Source organism: Mustelus asterias, chromosome 15, assembly GCF_964213995.1.
Source record: "Mustelus asterias chromosome 15, sMusAst1.hap1.1, whole genome shotgun sequence".
Taxonomy (NCBI): domain Eukaryota; kingdom Metazoa; phylum Chordata; class Chondrichthyes; order Carcharhiniformes; family Triakidae; genus Mustelus; species Mustelus asterias.
The window spans coordinates 77,057,217-77,076,331 of NC_135815.1; the positions used below are offsets into that span (position 1 = coordinate 77,057,217).

The following is a 19,115-nucleotide window of genomic DNA, read 5'->3' on the forward strand; positions in this document are numbered from 1 at the left end:
AAGTTCCGTTGGCCTCGGGCAGGATTTTCCAGTCTTGGGACGAGCACGCCCCTGATCTTGACAAAAGCGCTGCAGATATGAAGAAAGAACGACTTGCAGTTACGTAGCGCCTTTTGTGATCGCTAGATGCCCCATAGCCCTTTACACTTCAGTGGGGTCACTGGTATAGTATGGGAAACTCAGCTGTCAAGCAGCTTACAACAAGCTCCCACCAACAGGAATGAGATAACGGCTCGGTAACCTGATTCCATTTCAGAGATGGAGGGATAAATGTTGTTCAAGGCTCCAGGGAAAACCCCACTGTTCTTCAAGGTAGTGGAGTGGAACTTGAAGTCAAACAAAAGTTGCAGGGCCACAGGGACAGGGCAAGGAGTGGGTCTATCTGGATAGCTTTTCACAGAGAGAGATGGCAGAGACTCTGAAGAGCCAAATCTTCTCCTCCAGTGCTGCTACCATTCTAGGATTCTGAGCTCTTGTGTCTGCCTGAAGGGGCAAATGGGGCCTCAGCATAAAATCTTGTTAAAGAATGAAATATCATTGAAGACCAGGAACCTCCCGCAAGGTGCGGAGTTGGCACAAGATCACCCAGTGGTGGGATACAGCATGGGAAAAGCAGGCATTTGGGAATAATCTTTGACAGGAGTGGAGGAAGAGAGCAGTGAAGAATATGAATAAAATATTGGAGTGCATCATTAGAAACCTTTCTGTGAACTCGTGTTCTCTCCAGTCCACAAACGGGTGGCCCAGTGGTTAGCACTGCTACCTCACAGCGCCAGGGACCCGGGTTCAATTCCGCCCTCGGGTCACTGCCTGTGTGGAGTTTGCACATTCTCCCCGTGTCCGAGTGGGGGTGCTCCGGTTTCCTCCCAGTCCAAATATGTGTGGGTTAAGTTGACTGGCCATGATAAATTGCCCCTTAATGTCAGGGGGATTAGGAGGGTAAATATGTGGCGTTATGGGGATAGGACAGGACCTGGGTGGCATTGTTGTCGGTGCAGGCTCGATGGGCCAAATGGCCTCCTTCTGCACTGTAGATTCTATGATTCTATGTACGTGTGTAAACACCTCCCCGACCTTTACAAACATGAACCTGTGACTAGCTCCCTCTCTCCTTTTTCCTCCTTGCTCTTTCTCTCTTTGTGGAGGAACACCTGGCCTGCAACGTCACAGGCGACCTTATGTGTCCTGCTGAAAGATTAAAAGGACAACTCCACCCAATTTGGAAGCCTTCAGGCAAGTAACTGGCTGTTTTGCATTTCAAACGATGAGGTAACCAGTTATTGTACAAGATCATTAGTGGGTAATTTTAGAAGAGTCTCGCTGTATTACCAGACCTCCTTCAACAACTAAAACTGGGGGTGTTGGAAAATGCAGGTAACTCGTTTTGATATTTAGAATGTGGAAATGTGTCTGTGAAGCGTTATCGTGCAGTATCCACCGAGGTTTCACAAATTCCCGTTCTGAGCACAAACCTGCCAAGAGGTAGATCTTGAACAAGTGGAAAAGTTGGCATTTTATTGCAATATGGCGTACCTCCCTGAGGATATATCTTGTTGGAATTTTGGATCAGGATGTGGGTGTCATCCTGAGAAGGTGTTGGTGACAGGCCACCACCTTCTGCGCTGTGACAGTTTGAGGTGACTCGCTAACAGGGGGAGTTGAGTCAATTGTCTTGGTGTGAGATTGAAGTCACATAAAAAAACAGACTGGATGACAACAAGTTGCCTTTCCTAAGACTTTCGTGAACCAGTTGGTTTTTATGACGATCTAACAGCTTCATGTTTGATTTTTATTTCTGTCCTCTCACTGAAAATGTATGGGACGTCTGGTGTGGGAAGGATCGGATTTGGCACACATTCCCATCACAGTCCAAACTGATGTGACAAGAAGGAGCACTAGGAGCTCTGTGACATACCTCCACTGGGCTACCCCCTTGCTGCCATTCCTATCTGCATCCTGCTATCTATCGTCACTCATTGAGTTCAGAGAAACATTGACAAAAGGTGAAAAGATCTCTAAAAGAGGTGAAATTCACACACTCATGTTTATTGAGGCTGGGAGATGGGAGGCCGGCTGGGAGATGGGAGGCCGGCTAGGAGAGCACTGGGATAGTAACGTCTAGAGTTAATAAAGACAGCAAACGAGCTGAGGCAAGTTTGGAGATGGGTGGGTGATATGACAAGAGATTCGGGAATAACATTTTTAATCCAGAGAGAGGTTAGAATGAGGCACTCGCTACCACAGGAAGTAGTTGAGTAACAGAATTCTCCCAAACAATGTCCGTGTCGTAACGGTGAGAATAATGGAGTGAATGGAAGTCAGTCAGGAGGCTACATTTTGACCAAAAAAAGTCACAAAAAGAGGTTACATTTCAAACATTATCTGGACCTAAAGTCAACCATCACAGATCTGACACTCCCAGCATTGGACCGTCGATGGGCTCTCTTATCGCTGATTTCTTATGAGCTAAGGGATTGATAAAGTAAATGTAGACTAAATGTTTCTTCTTTTGGGGCAATCTCGAACAAGAGGTCACAGGTATAGGTTGAGAGGCGGTAGATTTAAAACCGAGATGAGAAGGAACTACTTCTCGCAGAGGGTGGTGAATTTGTGAAACTCGCTGCCCCATTGCGCAGTGGAATCTAAATCGTTGAATGGTTTCAAGGAAATCGATATTTTTCTAATTTAAAAAAGGGATTGAGCCCCCCCCCCCGTCTTGGCCAACACTCATGCTCCACCCCCTTGGCACTCCCCAGGCACATTGCCGATACCCAACTAGCACTGCTGGATTGTCTGGTGGCCACCACCGGGCACTACTGGTGTGCCAGGTGGGCACTGTCCAATGGACAGCCATGCCATGCCCAACCACCTGGGGCCTCAGTGTTCTCCGAGCCCTTTGGTGTGACAGTCATGCCAGGTCTCCAAGTGATTCTCCTGCTGTTGTGCCGTGCCTGAAGGCCGCTGAATTCCAGGTGCTGGGATTTGAATGGGCGATGCATATTTAAATACTGCTTTAAATATGCTAATCAACCTTGCATCATCCGGTTCACATCTTGAGGAAGGGGTCTGGAGACTTGCAAACTCTTTGGCGATTTGGATCTTTAGGCCCGCCCGCATGCTATTCTCCTGGACCAGCGTGATCTAGTAACGGCGTGGTGAGGTCAGAGAATCCACCCCCCCTTCCCCCTATTGATGCATTTAAGAGGGAGTTGTATTGGAATATGAGTAAGGAAGAGGGAGGAGGCCTGTGTGGAGAATGACACAGACTTGGATTTGTTGGGCTAAATGGCCTGTTCCTGTGCTGTGTGCAAGTGTAAATGATATCAAAAATGTCGCTGGTCTCAGATCCAGCTGTACTGTAGAGGCATTAAACTTACCCATAATGTTTGAAATTTCATATCCAAATAAATAAGATCAGAAGCAAGTTGACTGCAGAGATCTCTCATTTAAGATGGAAACGAGGAGGAATTTCTTCTTTCAGTGGGTCTTTAACCTTTGGGATCCTCAACCTTTGGGATCCTCATTCACAGAGCAGTGGAGGCTGGGTGACTGAACATATTCAGGGCTGAGTTAGAGATTTTTGATTGACAAGGGAGTTGAGTGTTAGTGGGGGGACAGACAGGAAAGTGGAGTTAAGGTCCGATCAGCTATGATCACATTGAACAGCGGAGCAAATGGCCTTTTCTTCCTCTTATGATCTTACCTATGATCAGTTATTCCCCCCTATTCATCCTCGCTTGTGTCAGATCAATTGTGACAGTCAGCGCCTGACTGTTACAATGACTTACCTAACAGACGCTATTGACAGGAGCCATCTACAAAGACTACGGGTGTGATCCTACTGGCCGATCACACCACACTCCCACTGCAGCAAAGACAAAGAATTTGGCAGCCAGCCAAATCTCCGTCCACAGCGGCGGGATGGGAAAATCCTGCCGGCATGAACACCGGTAAGATTCCGGCCTGCCACCTGCCTGTGGGAAGAGTGATCCGCCATTGGGAAAAGTGCAATGGGATTTTACACCAGTGGCATTTTGGATCCCGCCATGTAGCCCAGTCCATCACGCAAACCAGCCTCCCATCCATTGACTCTGTCTACACTTCCCGCTGCCTCAGCAAAGCAGCCAGCATAATTAAGGACCTCATACACCCCGGACATTCTCTCCTCCACCTTCTTCCATTGAGCAAAAGGTACAAAAGTCTGAGGCCATGTACCAACTGACTCAAGAACAGCTTCTTTCCTGCTGCCAGCAGACCTTTGAATGGGACTACCTTGCATTAAGTTGATCTTTCTCTACACCCTAGCTATGACTGTAACACATTCTGCACTCTCTCGTTTCCTTCTCTATGGAACGGTATGCTTTGTCTGTATAGTGCACAAGAAACAATACTTTTCACTGTATACTAATACATGTGACAATAATAAATCAAATCAGATTCACTGTGCCTGCCGTGTGTGGGTTGGGAGAACTCCACCCTTTATGTTTAATGCTTAACCCAAATGAGATTTTATAAACCCCAGTTCTTGTCCTTTTCCTAAATGGGAGAAACTTCCATCTCAAGAAACATAAGAATTTGCTATTTGAATGTGCAAATCTTCCTAAATAAGAAGGCGGCTTCTCCCTCTTTTTTTCTCTCACTCTTTCACTCGCTGTCAGCCTTCCAGCTCAACTTTTCCACTTCCTGAGCCAAACACAGATCTTGAAAAATTATTTTTTTATATGCCTCGCCGCTTTAGAAACACAAGCAGCAAGAGGTCGGCCACTTGAATTTGTTCTGTACTTGGGTACATCACGACTGATGTGTAGCTCAAATCTCATTTACCAGCCTTTGCCCTATATTCCTTGGTACCCGTACCTAACAAAAACCTATTGGTACCAGTCTTCAAATCTTCTGTTAACCCCCAGCCTCCCTTTGCGGGGATGGGGGTGAGAGGCCGAGGCGGCAATGTCCATCTCCTGTAAAAGACTAACAAAAAGTTCCAGATTTCCATTAGTTTCTGTGTGGGGAAATAAACTTCTTAATTTCACTCCTGAATGGTCTGATACCCTCTTATCTGGATTCCCTCCACCAGAGGAAATAGTTTAAGTTTATTTATTCGTGTCACAAGTAGGCTTACGTTAACACTGCAATGAAGTTACTGTGAAAATTCCCTAGTCGCCACACTCCGGCGCCTGTTCAGGTACTCTGCAGGAGGATTTTTAGCATGGCCAATGCACCCAACCATCTTTCGGACTGTGGGAGGAAGCTGGAGCATCTGGAGGAAATCCACGCAGACATGGGAGGTGGATTTTTCCCGTCCCATGCACCACGGGAATTGTAGCAAGTGGGGGCAGACCATGCAAAGGTCAGTTGACCTCAGTGGGGAATTTCCGGCTTTGAGGCGAGTGTGGCTGGAAAATCCTGCCCGGGGGCTCTATATCGATCTGATCAGTCTTGAGTGCTTTTGGGAGGTAGAGGCAAGACTGACTGACTGACCTTAATTTATGAGATTTTGGTTGGATCACTCCCAGTCAAGGAGCCGATAGCAGTACCTTCGAGAAATTAAGGAGCTTAATTCAGGTTCACCAAACAGCTTAGCAGCTCTTGTATGTTATCTTATTAATGAAATCTGTCAAAATATGAAGAAATATGAAGCTTTTTGAAGGGATTCCACAGACGCCGGATAAGCCATGAATGAACTATTCAAAATGTATTTGATGCCACGGTCAATATGTTACAGGAGGGATGCAACAATGACACTGCAGAGAAGCAAAAAGAGCTCATTGTTGAAGAGGTTGATCGGTGATTACTTAGGAAGCAAATATATCGTACTGTTTCTCTGCAACTGAAAAGACCACTGCCTGTAGCTCCCAAAACCAGTGGCGAGTTACATAGGGAAAAGAGTAGTACATTCAAGCCCTCATCCCTCTTCTGTCACTGAACTAGAACATGTCTGATCAGTACATTAATTGCACCCATCCTACCTGCTTTTGTCCCACATACGTTACTATCCATCTCTGGCATCAGTAGCCTCTGGAGTGCGAATTCCAGATTTCCACTGCCCTGCTGAGACTAAATTTGATGTGGAGATGCCGGCGTTGGACTGGGGTAAACACAGTAAGAAGTTTAACAACACCAGGTTAAAGTCCAACAGGTTTATTTGGTAGCAAAAGCTTGTGTGGCTTTTGCTACCAAATAAACCTGTTGGACTTTAAGCTGGTGTTGTTAAACTTCTTACCAAGACTAAATTTGTCAGTAACTGTTTCTGGGCAGCAGGCTGAGCTATGAACCATGAGGGGCAGGCCTGTGAACCATCCTGAAATGGTCTTTGGGCCTCATTGTCTTCAGAGCTTATAGTGCCCCCAATGTGATTCACCAGTCTGAGTCGGACTAATTTCAGAGTGAGGTAAGACTTACGCCTTCTGGCTCCACGTTGCGGTAAGTGCTTAAAAAAACTTACCGGATGGTTTCCTTGGCAATGTTCAGTGGTCCCTTTTATAAAGGCTGTTGTAGATTCTTGAAGTATTTGGAGCATATCCAGTTTAAACTTCCAATAGCTATTTTTTTTTAAAGTGGCTAACGTGTCCTGAAGCAGGTCCTTTAATAAACAGTTTAGCAATGGCCTGAACGCATGCATACATCAAACGGGGGCTGCCATAACACTAAATTCATAATTGCTGCAGTAGTTCTACCATTTCTTGTCCGTGTTATTAAAGTAAACTAAGGTAAGACTGTAACAATGTGAGGAGCATGGGTCTTTTTAAAGTTTATTAGTCACAAGTAGGTTTACATTAACACTGCAATGAAGTTACTGTGAAAATCCCCTAGTCGCCACACTCTGGCGCCTGTTCGGATACACAGAGAGAATTTAGCATGGCCAATGCACCTAACCAGCAGGTCTTTCGGATTGTGGGAGGAAACAGGAGCACCCGGAGGAAACCCATTCAGACACAGGGAGAACGTGCAGATTCCGCACTGACAGTGACCCAAGCTGGGAATTTAACCCGGGCCCCTGACACTGAGGCAGCAGTGCTAACCACTGTGCCATCTTGTTGTGTTATAACAAACTATTGTGATTATAATCAGGTTATCTTTGTAGGTGTTAGTGATAGAAATTGGTGCCAGCATTCCTGATATCTTTGGTAACAAAACCGTGAGGTAGTTTTTCAAACCCATGCTGCGCTTCACTCAAGACTGTTGGCAAATCTTTTTTTAAGTTGTGTTATCCAGGTTGCTTTGATATCGGGCATATTCAACATGCAAATGATAGCGTTCCATATTAAATATAGACACACATCACCACAACCTATATTTATCTAGTGCCTTTAGTGTAGTAAAACATCCCAAGATTGGAGGAACTCAGAATTCTTAGATGGTTGTAGGGCTGGAGGAGCATACAGAAATCAGGAGAACAATTATTCCTGCAGTACTGTAGATGGAGTTGTATTCTGTATCTGGTTGTGTTATTTGATTTATTATTGTCACGTATTGGGATACAATGAAAAGTATTGTTTCTTGCGCGCTATACAGACAAAACATACCATCTTAGAGTAAACATGGGAGAAGGAAAGGATAGGGTGCAGAATATAGTGTTGCAGTTACAAATACAAGAACAAAGAACAATACAGCACAGGAACAGGCCCTTCGGCCCTCCAAGCCCGCGCTGCTCCCCGGTCCAGGATTGAATCCTGAATCCAGGATCCCCGCCCAATTTTCCAGCCTATCAACATCCTAATATCCTATCCACCGAGCTGTCCCTCACAGCTACGATGCTTTGTTCATCACAACCTATTAACTCACCCCCACCCCCCCATTCCAGACCATGTGATCTCCAGGGAGAGGCGAAAACCCAGAGTGAAAACCCCAGGGCCAATATGGGGAAAGAAAAAATCTGGGAAATTCCACTCCGACCCCCTGTGGCGATCGAAACGAGTCCAGGAGATCACACTGGCCCTGATCAGAAAATGCTTCCCAACCCTATTCATTTCCACTTCTGCTTTACGAAAGATCAGCTTAATATATAATAGGTCCATTCAAAAGTCTGATGGTAGCTTGAGTTGGTTGGTAAGTCAGTTGTATCTTTTTCTTGATAGAAGAAGGTGGAAGGGAATATGTTCGGGGTGCCTGGGGTCCTTTATTATGCTGGCTGTTTTTCTGAGGCAGTGGGATGTGTAAATGGAGTCAATGGGTGGGAGACTGGTTTGCGTGATGGACTGGGCTATGTTCACAACCCTTTGTAGTTTCCTGCGGTCTTGGTCAGAGCAGGAGCCATACCAAGCTCTGATACATCTGGGAAGGATGCTGTGTATGGTGCATCTGTAAAAATTGGTGAGTGGCGTCATGGACATGCCAAATTTCCTTAGCCTTTTGAGAAAGTAGAGGCGTTGGTGGGCTTTCCTAACTATAGCATTAGCGTGGAGGGACCAGAACAGATTGTTAGTGATCTGGACACCTAGAAACCTGAAGCTCTCGACCATTTCCACTTCATCACCGTTGATGTAGACAGGGGCATGTTCACTGTTACATCTCCTAAAGTCAATCACTATCTCCTGGAACCTCAAAACGCTGTATTCTGTGTGGAAAAATACCCTAAAAACTATTTTATTGAGTGGAGGGAGGAAGAGAGATGGTGACAGCCTGTCAGGGTGAAAGGGAGCGAGATGTAAAAAGACCTTATTTGGGTATGTGTGGGTGGGCGGGGGGCGGGGGAGGAGAGAGTAGGGAGTGTATGAAAGAGAGCAAGCGATAACCTTGTTTGGGAGCAGTGAGAATGAGCCTGCTGAAATTATGGAGAAACCAGAACCCAAATGGACGGACCAGAGGGGGTTTCTCTGGTAGAGTGGGACCAGAGAGATTGGTTGGGCCCACATTCTGGTTCATTATCTCCATTCAGAGGCCAATGCCCAGGGAGACCTGCTGATATAAATTAAAGAGCATCAGAGGAAGAGATTTTAGCAAAATGGTAGGGTGATAGATGAAAAATTGTTTAATATAATGTCTTTGCTTTTGCCGTGTGTCTCTTGAATGTCCTTTAACACCGAGTAAATTGCCGGTGGCATTTCCCATTAGTTACCAATGAACGTAACCTTTGTTAATGTATGAAATGTGACAGATTTGGGAGCCTTCAGAAATTTGCTCCACAGCGACAGCCAGTGGCCAGAGCCTGCAACTACACCGTGACAGTTGACATAACAAATTAAAGAGGAACTGTTGACATAGCAGTTCAGAAAGATAAAAGGTTGCACAGTTGTGACCAAAGACCTGTGACCAAAGGAATGAAGGTTTGCAGACAGGAAATGTGTCCTCCACAAGACTTTAATAAACTTGATTTAATCTCTCCTGCATTCCAATCTGCCCCTGATCTAACCCCTCCCTCGTTTATAACAGCATAAAACGCATCAGGTTTCTACCTCCCTTCAGCTTCGAAGAAGAGTCAGATTAGACTCGAAACGTTAACTGTTCTCCACAGCTGCTGTCAGACCTGCTGAGATTTTCCAGCACTTTCTGTTTTTATCTAATATGTTTGTAATGCATATTAAGTGAGCTGTGCATGCTCTTTGTTGACTAATGGAAAGAAAAACCCCTCCACGTTGAGGTTTTACAATCGGTTATGAATATTCCACAATTCCTGGGATTGTTATTTTCCATTTCTGTGAGGTTCTGCTTTCCTGTTCCCCGTATTGGGATGGTACGGCTGACAGACACTCCAGGAAGGTTGTCAGATTTGATTTCCAATCAGTTTGCTAGGATTTGAGACTTCTTCCCAAGCACCTATTGACTTCCTGCTCCCTCAGATGAGCAACCCAGGACCTGTAAACTTAGCCTCCTGGAAAACAGAGTGCAAGAGTAATTTTAGTGCAAGGAAACCAGCGTGAGTTTATTGAGTCTCCATTGTTTGTTGACTGTCCAGTATCTTGAATGTTTGCTACTAGAATGACTGACTTATTTCCCCTCTCCTCTCCTGAAGGCATTGATCTATGCTTGGGTGGGTATGATTCTGTGGGTGTTAGCAACTCTCATCCAAATGACCATTCTTTAAGTGTGAACCTTAGAAAGAAGGTGAGGATTTGACGAACATTGGACGGGTAGGCGGGCAGCCAGCATAGCTGTGTCCAATCCAGTCTTAAATTGAGGTCTCCAGATTAGCAATAGCACTAGAAGACAGTCTAAGTTAGGAGTCTCCCACTTAAGACTGAGATGAGCAGAATTGTTTACTGTGTGGGTCGAATGTGGGATTCCCTTCCCCTGAGATCTGTGGAGATTGGGCCATTGAATATACTCGAGGCTGAAATCTATAGACTTTTGATCAACAAGGGTCGGGGGGAGCAGACAGGAAAGGGGAATTGAGGCCACAGTCAGATCAGCCGTGGTCTTATCGAATGGCGGGGTAGGCTCTAGAGGCTGAATGGCCTACTCCCACTCCCCATTCTTGTGTCCTTGTGTTCTTATCCTGCCCTTTGAGTGATGTGTTAAAACAAGGCTCTCTGCCTTCTCGGGTGAACAAGTAAGATCCTTTGGACTATATTGAAGAAGAGCAATGGAGTTCTACCCAGTGTTGTGACCAATGTTTATCCTTTAATCAACGTGGCTGGAACAGATCATTACTGAGTTGTTTGTGAGAACTTGCTGTGAGAAAAGTGGCCATTGTGCTTCGCATTACATCAATAAAAACTTACTTCATTGCCTATAAAGTGCTGTGGAATATCTTGTGATTGTGAAATCCTGGATAGTTATGGGATCGAAGTGTTAATCAGAAGCACCACACTGACATAGCATGAAGTGCTGCTCTGAGGGAAATGTGTGTGTGTACAAGGACGGGTGATTTGGACGGTATAATTGGGGATTTAATCAGATTAATGGAGCTGTCTAGCCTGCGTCCGGTGAGTTATTAATGATGGATTTTGTAATATGTCTAGGGCACGCTTTGCCAAGGATCCTTAGCGAGCTAAAGCTCCTTCAAAGAGAAATGAATAAATGTTTAAACAAACAGAGAGGATGCTCCTAGTCCATGTTCAGGTGGGCTTGATCTCATCAAAGTGACTTCAAAGCAGAAAACGCTGGAGTGACACCTCTGCAGCAATGATCTCTGGTGAGGAACTGCTTTGGAGAATGTCCTCCTGTTCCAGCTGGTTTCCATGCCGACGCATGTTACAAGGACAACAACAAACAGCCCCCGAGCTCTTCAGAGGATGACTGGGAGTCGTCACTGTGTTCACCTCAAAACAAATGCTGGAAATTCAACACTCCCCCGAGCGTCTGCCAGGCAGAGTAAAGAGGAAAAAGAAACACGCCTTGAAAATCCGACTCTGGATGAAATCAAACCTGTTTTGACAGCATCCCGATGAAAGGGGCTGTGTATCTTGATTGGTGATTGCAATTGTCTAAATCGTCCAGCGCCAAGAATCGCAGTAAACCGGCATTGTAGCCCTTCACTTCTGGGACATGGGGATGGCTCTTTGCTGGAATGATAGGATATAAATGGTCTCCCCTATTTGCTGGCTGTAAATCTCGTGTGCTGAGAGTTTAAATATCCTCACCACTGTTCCGAGGCACAACAGAAAACTTAAATTTTACACAATAGGCAGAATTTTCCAGACCCCAGATGGATTTAATAGCAGGTTTGTCAACTTTGACGGAGATCAGGTGAGCCAGGAAGCGACTGCGTTGGGATTTGTTGAGGTTTGAGATTACCACATGATTAGGATGCCATCAACTGCACTCGTGGCTCTTAAATCTCCTTGGCAACAACCAGTACACGAACAGCAGAGGCTTCCACTCTGTGATCAGCTGGCTTGTGACCCCATTTTTTTAAAAAAGAGGATCATGCAGGTTTCTGTCCCTGACTTGTACATCCTCAGCAGGTCTCAGATCCATGACATCTTCCAGGGACAACACCAGGCTGCAGGGTTGGCTCCTCGGGGACAAGGGCTACCCACAAAGGATGTACCTGATGACGCTGCAACCTTGTGATGCAAAGGACCTGGACGATGAGGGGATGGAAGATGCACATATCCTTCTCCTGTGAGGAGAATGAGGTCCGGAAGGACACAGGCAAAGAAGCCATTGCCGGACAAGGCAGCCATGTTCTTGAGACCCTTATTGCCACAGGAGGAGGATGACGAGATGCAGTGAGGACACTCCTGAGACCCTCACTGCATCTGGGAACATCTAGCTGAGGGCAGCACAGATACGCTGTCTGCAGAGGGTCATGTCGTGGAGACACTGCTGAGATACAGCGGGCACATGGACTTTAACAGCCTATGATCTTTTGGCAGCTTTCATTAGCTGTTCCCTTCAGCACCACACCTTCACCTGTCAGGAATGCTGAAGAGATGGGTGGGGGTAGCCCCAAGTTTAAGGTGTTGAGAGCACACAGGGAACATCACAAAACCCTGTGACACTTGAGTATGAGATTCTTGCAGCAAGGCACTTTGAGGTGCAAGCCTCACTGATCTAGAGAGTGACAGACAATCACTTTGCGGAGAAGGTTACACCCTGCACAGGGGTGAGGCCCTGCACTGAGACACTTTCACAAACACTGCTCATCAAAACAAGGCGTGTCACACTCTTGGGAGTGTATTTACATTGACCAACATTATGTACAAGTGATTAACACCCATGTTGACCTTTCTAACCCTGCCGCTACACCTTGATGCATTCCTAACATCCACAGTGGAGGTGGAGGCAGCCTGCCGACTGCTACGCCCTGGTGTCCGTGATGACCTTGGCAGGCATTCTCTGGAGGGCTGAGACCTGGGGAGCCCCAGCCTGTTTTCAGGGTGCTGCTGTGTGGCAGTGCGACCCTCCTCAGCCTGTAGAGCTGGGCTGCTGGGTCACAGGAAGAGGGCATTTGAATGGGTCAGACACTCTGGGAGTCACTTGGGTGGATGGCCTCGAGGTGTGCATTTACAGATCTCCTTCCCCAAGGGCCCCTGGCTGCCTCTGAGAGGGAGGGGAAGCTGGAGTGAGCCTGAGATGTCACAACCTTACCCCCTCCTGCATGGACTCTGATAGATGCCAGCATAGTACCTCAGTAATGGAGTGCAGCTCCTGTCGCAATGCAGGATCAATGTCCTGGACCCAGGTCTCCACAGTGGTTGCTACCATGCCAGTGTTGACCTCAGTGCATTGGCACGCCAGTGCGATCACCTTGCTCTGAAGGTGGATGTACTCCTCCATCGTGCCTTGCAACCTGAGGAGTGCAGCAGACATTCTTGCCTGATTTTTCTCACCTTCTCTTTGGAGCTTCAGGAACTGAGTCATGACTGAGTCCGGAGGCTCATCATCTGACTTGGACTCAGCAGATTCCTGATCTCCAGCCGTCCTCTGAGTGCCGGCATTCTGGGATGCCCCAACTCCCACCTGCTGTGGATCGGACAATCTCATTCGATGGTAGCTCAAGGGACTGTATCGCTCGCTCTCCCAAGTACATTTCCCCTGTGGATCCTCATCCTATCCACGGCAGCAATCACCACCCACACATGCCGTGTGCTGTGTTCACCGGATTGTGACCCCGAAGCTACTGTACAGCTAGCTCCCACCGAGGTGTGTGTGTCTTTGTGGTGGGTGGGGTGAGCGCTGTGACGGGTCTTCACTGCTGGTTTCTGTGGATTCCTCTTCCATTGTGTTGTCGGGGCTGGAGTCGAGAACCTGGTTCATGGGTCCCCTCGGATATTCCCAGATGGACCAGCGTAGGAAAGGAGAGATCATTAGTGCGTGACAGGGGTCTGAGAAACAGGAGACATCACTCGCAGAATGGTTATTTGATGGATGTTACAATGATGGATCCTCGCTTAGTTGAGCGTTGGCGACCTCACCATTAGCACAAGGATTGCCCACATCCAGCCAGCTGAATGGCTCAATTTTCAAAGACTGTCAGGACCTTGAGTTTGGCCATCCTTCACCAGTCTGAGACCTCTTTTGTGATGTGTCAGCTTGTCCTGCATGAAGACAGATGGAGAAAATGGGAAGCAGAATGCCTGCCAGGCCAGATGAGAAGAATGCCCGGCATGTGTGGGTGGTGATTGCTGCCGTGGACGGGATGAGGATCTGCAGGGGAAATGTACGTGGGAGAGCGAGCGATAGAGTCCCTTGAGCTACCATCGAATGAGATCCTGTGGATGTGTGAGTTAAGAGAGATGAGAAGAGTGACTTACCCTGACGGGACGGAGGAGATCATTCATCCTCTTTTTGCACTGGATGGCTGTCCTCTTTTGGAGTGCGTTGGCGCGGACTGCCATGCTGGGTTGGTGAGCTTGCTTGCTGCCCAGAGCAGGGGTAGAGGACATCACGATGTGCATCCATTGCATCCAGTAAATGTTCAAGGGAGGCTTCACTAAATTTGGGGGCTGCATGTTTCTGAGCTTTGGCAACCATCAGTTTCCAGCAGCTTTCTAACCTTTGGAGAGTTGTCGCTCTCTGCAGGAGCAGTTTTTAGATGTAGCGCCCGGATTACTGAAGCTCTTGAGGTCAGAGGCTGCCCAGTCAGCGATCCAAAGTAAAACCCACGCCACTGATTTCCTTCTTAACAATGTTCCACACAATATAGGGTGAAATTCTGCCATTGGCGGGTTAAGTACTGATTTCCCCGCCTGATATTGGACTTTACTGATTAATGGAAAACTCCTGCCCTTCTGGAGGTGGATTTCTCCTTTAACCGGGGGTAGGTTGATGTTTGGGCACCTTTTTAAGTATGGCATCCAGATGTGATCACTGTAAGAAGTTTAACAACACCAGGTTAAAGTCCAACAGGTTTATTTGCTACCAAATAAACCTGTTGGACTTTAACCTGGTGTTGTTAAACTTCTTACTGTGTTTACCCCAGTCCAACGCCGGCATCTCCACATCCAGATGTGATAACAGGGCAGGAGCCATCCAGCCTGCCCTATTACACTAAACACTGGGAAACCCCCGACTGCATAATTAATTAGACCAGAGACATGTGATACGGTGCGAATTCCCGCTGATCTCCATGGGGGGAAATTCTCCCCGTTACCATGGACTTAGTGCTGGAGTGGCAAATTCCGCCCAATGATTAACAATTGTCAGTCGCACTCACCTTGCTTGCACCTATAGAAAAAGCGACTTGTATTTATGGCACCAGCGATAAGGGATGTCAGTTGTGCAATAGATACTGGAGAAGTTTGTTTGACCTCAGCAGAGAAGGTTACGGGGCGATTTGATAGATGTGTTTAAAGGATTTTGATAGAGTTGATCGGGATACTTGATCTCCTGGCACGTGGGTCAGTAACCAGAGGACACAGATTTGGGATAATTGGTGAAATAAAAACCAAGGGGTTTGTGAGGAAAATTTGTTCTTGCAGTAAATTGCTGCGATCTGGAATGCACAACTGAAAGGTTGGCAGAAGTAAACTCAGCAGTAACTTTCAGACAAGAATTTGATAAATATTTCAAAAGGAAACATTTACAGGGTTAAGGGGCAAGAGTGGGACCAATTAGAGGCTCTTTTAAAGAGCGGACCTCGGCAGTCCTGGACCTATGGATGTGTGATTCTATGTATTTTATTCCGGCCTCATGGTGATCAAAAGCACTTGGAGACATTTCATGCTATGTGAACTGACAGACCCAGGCAATCCATTCTATCCTATTGGTGGGCAGCCAGTGGTGTAGTGGTGTAGTCATTGGATTAATAATCGGGAGACCTGGGTTCGAATCCCACCACGGTAGATTGTGAAATTTGAATTCAATAAAAATCTAAAGTGTAAAGATACTAATGCTGAAATTAAAGTTGTAAACTTTGCTGATACTAGGCTTACCCATCCCCTTTATAAAACTCTAACATTCAGGAGACTGTACCTGTTTTTAAGTTTAAAACAATCTAAATAACGCATTAGTCTTCCCGCGGCATTCCGTCAGCCAATGATTTTATTTTGGAGAGTGGAGCGCTGCTTCAGGTCTGGTTTGGCCATTGGGAGATGAGAGAAGGTTTGTAAAAGTCCCCGTCAGCACTTCACCAATGGTGGATGTGAAATCTGGAGGTAGTGCAAGATTGTACGATTAACGGTATCCTGAAGTCTTAACACTGTGTCGGCACTGTTCAGTGGAAGGATTGGAATCACTCCTATTTACGCACCATGTCTGAACCAATGCAACCCTTGCCCGCGCTCCTGATTAGACCTTTTCAGTGATCCAAATTTTTGATTAAAGGAATGCTCATTGTTTTTTTTTACCCCCCCCCCCCCTTTTTTCAAACTGGCGATGGGGAAGGCAGAAATTTTCCGGTTGTCAAAAAAAATTGTACATGTCAAAATAAGGGACGGTTGGCCCTAATTCTGAGGAGGCCCAGACGGTCCAAAAATCCCTTGCAGAAATGCTGACCTCTGCATGTGTGCTTAAGTTGCTAGCTTGCTTTGTTCCCTGTCGTAAGAGCTGATCCGTTTGTAAATAGTGTTGACTCTTCCTTCCTCCCTGTCTCTCTGAAGCAGGTTTTTTTTTTCGCAGTTTCAAATCAGCAGAGTTTTTGGAGAGGGGGCCTCTGGTATTTCTTGATTGAAAGCACCAAGGACTTAAAATTCCGAACTCTCGGACTCTGAACTGAGAGGCCTGGCTCCAGCACAACACTGGCCAGGATAAATATTTACTTTTCTGCAGCGAGGGTGGAAAGAGCTGGAAAATGTAGTCAACATGCGAACGTTTTCTTTATTTAGTACTTGGATTGTGAGCTTCTAGAATTTATTGGTGTGGCTCACAGATTCTCTCATTTATAAAATCAGCATTGCCTCACACCAACTAAACCTCGCGTCAAATAAAGCTTCTGACTGTCACACAAATGTTTCCATTTGCAAGACTTGCCTTATAACCTCAGCCCATTATCGCAGTCCTTGTAGCGTCTTTATGCTACGATTATACAATGGTTTTGCTTGTTGCCAAGTCACAGTGTAGGCGGGACCTGAATCTAGCCCCTACTTGACTCTAGAATTCGGTGGACTTAGAAACCCTGTGGGAGAGGCAGGTACTCACCCTCTGCTTGGCGAGGAGCACCCCAGATTCCGCTCACTGAGCCTGACCCAGCACTGTTCTGGAGTATTGACACTCCTGTAGTTCTAACTGAGAATTGAGCAGATTCTGGACTGTGTTCTTCAAGAATCATTTCGTTAAACAGTTAGGGTGGCACAGTGGTGAGCACTGCTGCCTCACTGTGCCAGGGAACCGGGTTCAATTCCTGCCTTGAGTCACTGTCTGCAGGGAGTCTGCACATTCTCCCCATGTCTGCATGGGTTTCCTCCCACAGTCCGAAAGACGTGCTGGTTAGGTGGATTGGCCATGCTAAATTCTCCCGCAGTGTACCCGAACAGACGCCGGAGTGTGGCGACTGGGGGATTTCCACAGTAATTTCATTGCAGTGTTAATGTAAGCCTACTTGTGACACTAATAAATAAACTTGAAATTAAATTTGCATTGATATAGCACCTTTAACCACCCCAGGCCATCCCCAAAGCAGATTTACAGACCATTGAGTACTTTTTGAAATGTAGGAAACGTGGCAGCTGATTTGTGCATGATAGGCTTTCACAAGCAGCAGTAAGGTGAGTGATAGATAATGGGCTGGATTCTCCGATCTCACCCGCGGCTGGGATTCTCTGGTCCCGCTGCAGCGAATGGAGATTTGGCTGAGCACCAAATTCTCCGTTCTCACTGGCAGCGGTGGCGAGGTGAGAGTGCCGGGCAGCGTGTTTTTGCAGGTTGGTTGGGGGTTAAACCCGCTGACTCTCGGGCAGGAGTGCTAGCCACTGAGTCAAGGTGGACGCATCGGGAGAGCTCCGCCGACATGATATCCAGCTCAACCTCCTGCAGCCTCGGGCAACTCTGTCACAGAGAGAGGAGTCACACACCGCTGCTTTGTGCTTCAGGGCTAGGAAGTCACCCAGAGGATAAGACAAACACCAATTACACGGAGCTAATCTGGCGGAGGGATGGAGAAAGGAGGAGATGAGTGGGATGATGAGGAATTACAGTGGGTTGGGTGTGGGGTGGAGGCAGGGGAAATAAGTAGGTAATGATCAGGAGCAAGCCTGGCTCACTGGGTAGTGTTCAGGCCTCCAAGTAAAAGGCCTTGGGTTCAAGTCCTCCATAACAGTTTCCTTGGTTGTAAAGCATTTTGGGGCATCCTCAGGCAATGAGATGTGCTGGATAAATGCAAGTCTTTCTGACAACATTTTCTTTCCTTCCTTCATTTAATATTTCATTGCCCAGGTCGATTGTTGTTCTTAAATGAAAAGTCCAGTCCATGCCAGAATCTACGCTAATCTTACATTTTGTTTTTCAGTTTTGATACAGAAAGAACCTTTCACCAAACATGGATATCTACGACCCTCAAACCTTGGGCTTCATGGTGTTCGGAGGCTTCATGGTCATCTCTGCCATTGGAATCTTCTTGGTGTCCACCTTCTCCATGAAGGAAACCTCTTACGAAGAAGCCTTGGCAAAACAGAAGAAAGAACAGGAAAAGGCTCAACAGGTTAAGTCAGAAAAGAAGAAGAAGGAGAAATCCGTGGAGAAGAAAGGAAAACCAAAGAAAAGAGACGAGAAACCCAACGGGAGAATTCCAGAATCGGAGCCAGTGCAGGATGTCTCGGAGGCAGAGGTCGAAGTTGAACCCGCTATTGTGCCAACTATTGAGCCTCCGATTGTGGCGGTTTCTTCCCCTCCTCCTCCAGAGTCTTCTCCCCCAGCATCCAAAGAAAGGAGGAAGAAGGAAAAAAAGATTGCCAAAGTCGAGCCTGCCCCAAGTCCTGCTTCAGTCCACGCTCCAGTCAGCGCCTCCTCGAAGCAAGCTACTGTACCCATGGTGGAGACGGTTACCAGGGAAGTGCCTGTGATGGCGGTCCCCCCAGTCGGTGCCCAGCAGGCTGCCCCTGTCGCTACGACTCCTTCCACTGTGGCTGCCAAAAAGAGTGATGTAACTGCCAATCAAGATGAACCAAAGCAAGATGCTCCAGCCAAGAAGAAGATTGCGCCTAAGAAAAAGTCTGAGCCTAGTAAGTACTCTAAAATCAATGTGCTTTTTTGTTCCCTGGTATCGAATCTTTCACCATTCCCAAATAGTTGACATTATCTCTCTCGCATCTGTCTCCATCATCTTTGCAAAATATGTTTGGAAATGTCTTGGAACT

General features: G+C 46.8%; 1 protein-coding gene across 1 annotated transcript in view; it reads left to right on the top strand.

Annotated features, from left to right (window-relative positions):
* LOC144504739 (ribosome-binding protein 1-like) overlaps positions 1 to 19,115 on the top strand; it is a 123,058-nt gene that overhangs the window by 10,672 nt on the left and 93,271 nt on the right. Inside the window, exon 2 of the mRNA XM_078230482.1 lies at positions 18,269 to 18,980. Within this exon, the coding sequence (XP_078086608.1) occupies positions 18,299 to 18,980 (682 nt within the window). The 5' untranslated portion in view covers positions 18,269 to 18,298. The remainder of the gene's footprint in view (positions 1 to 18,268; positions 18,981 to 19,115) is intronic.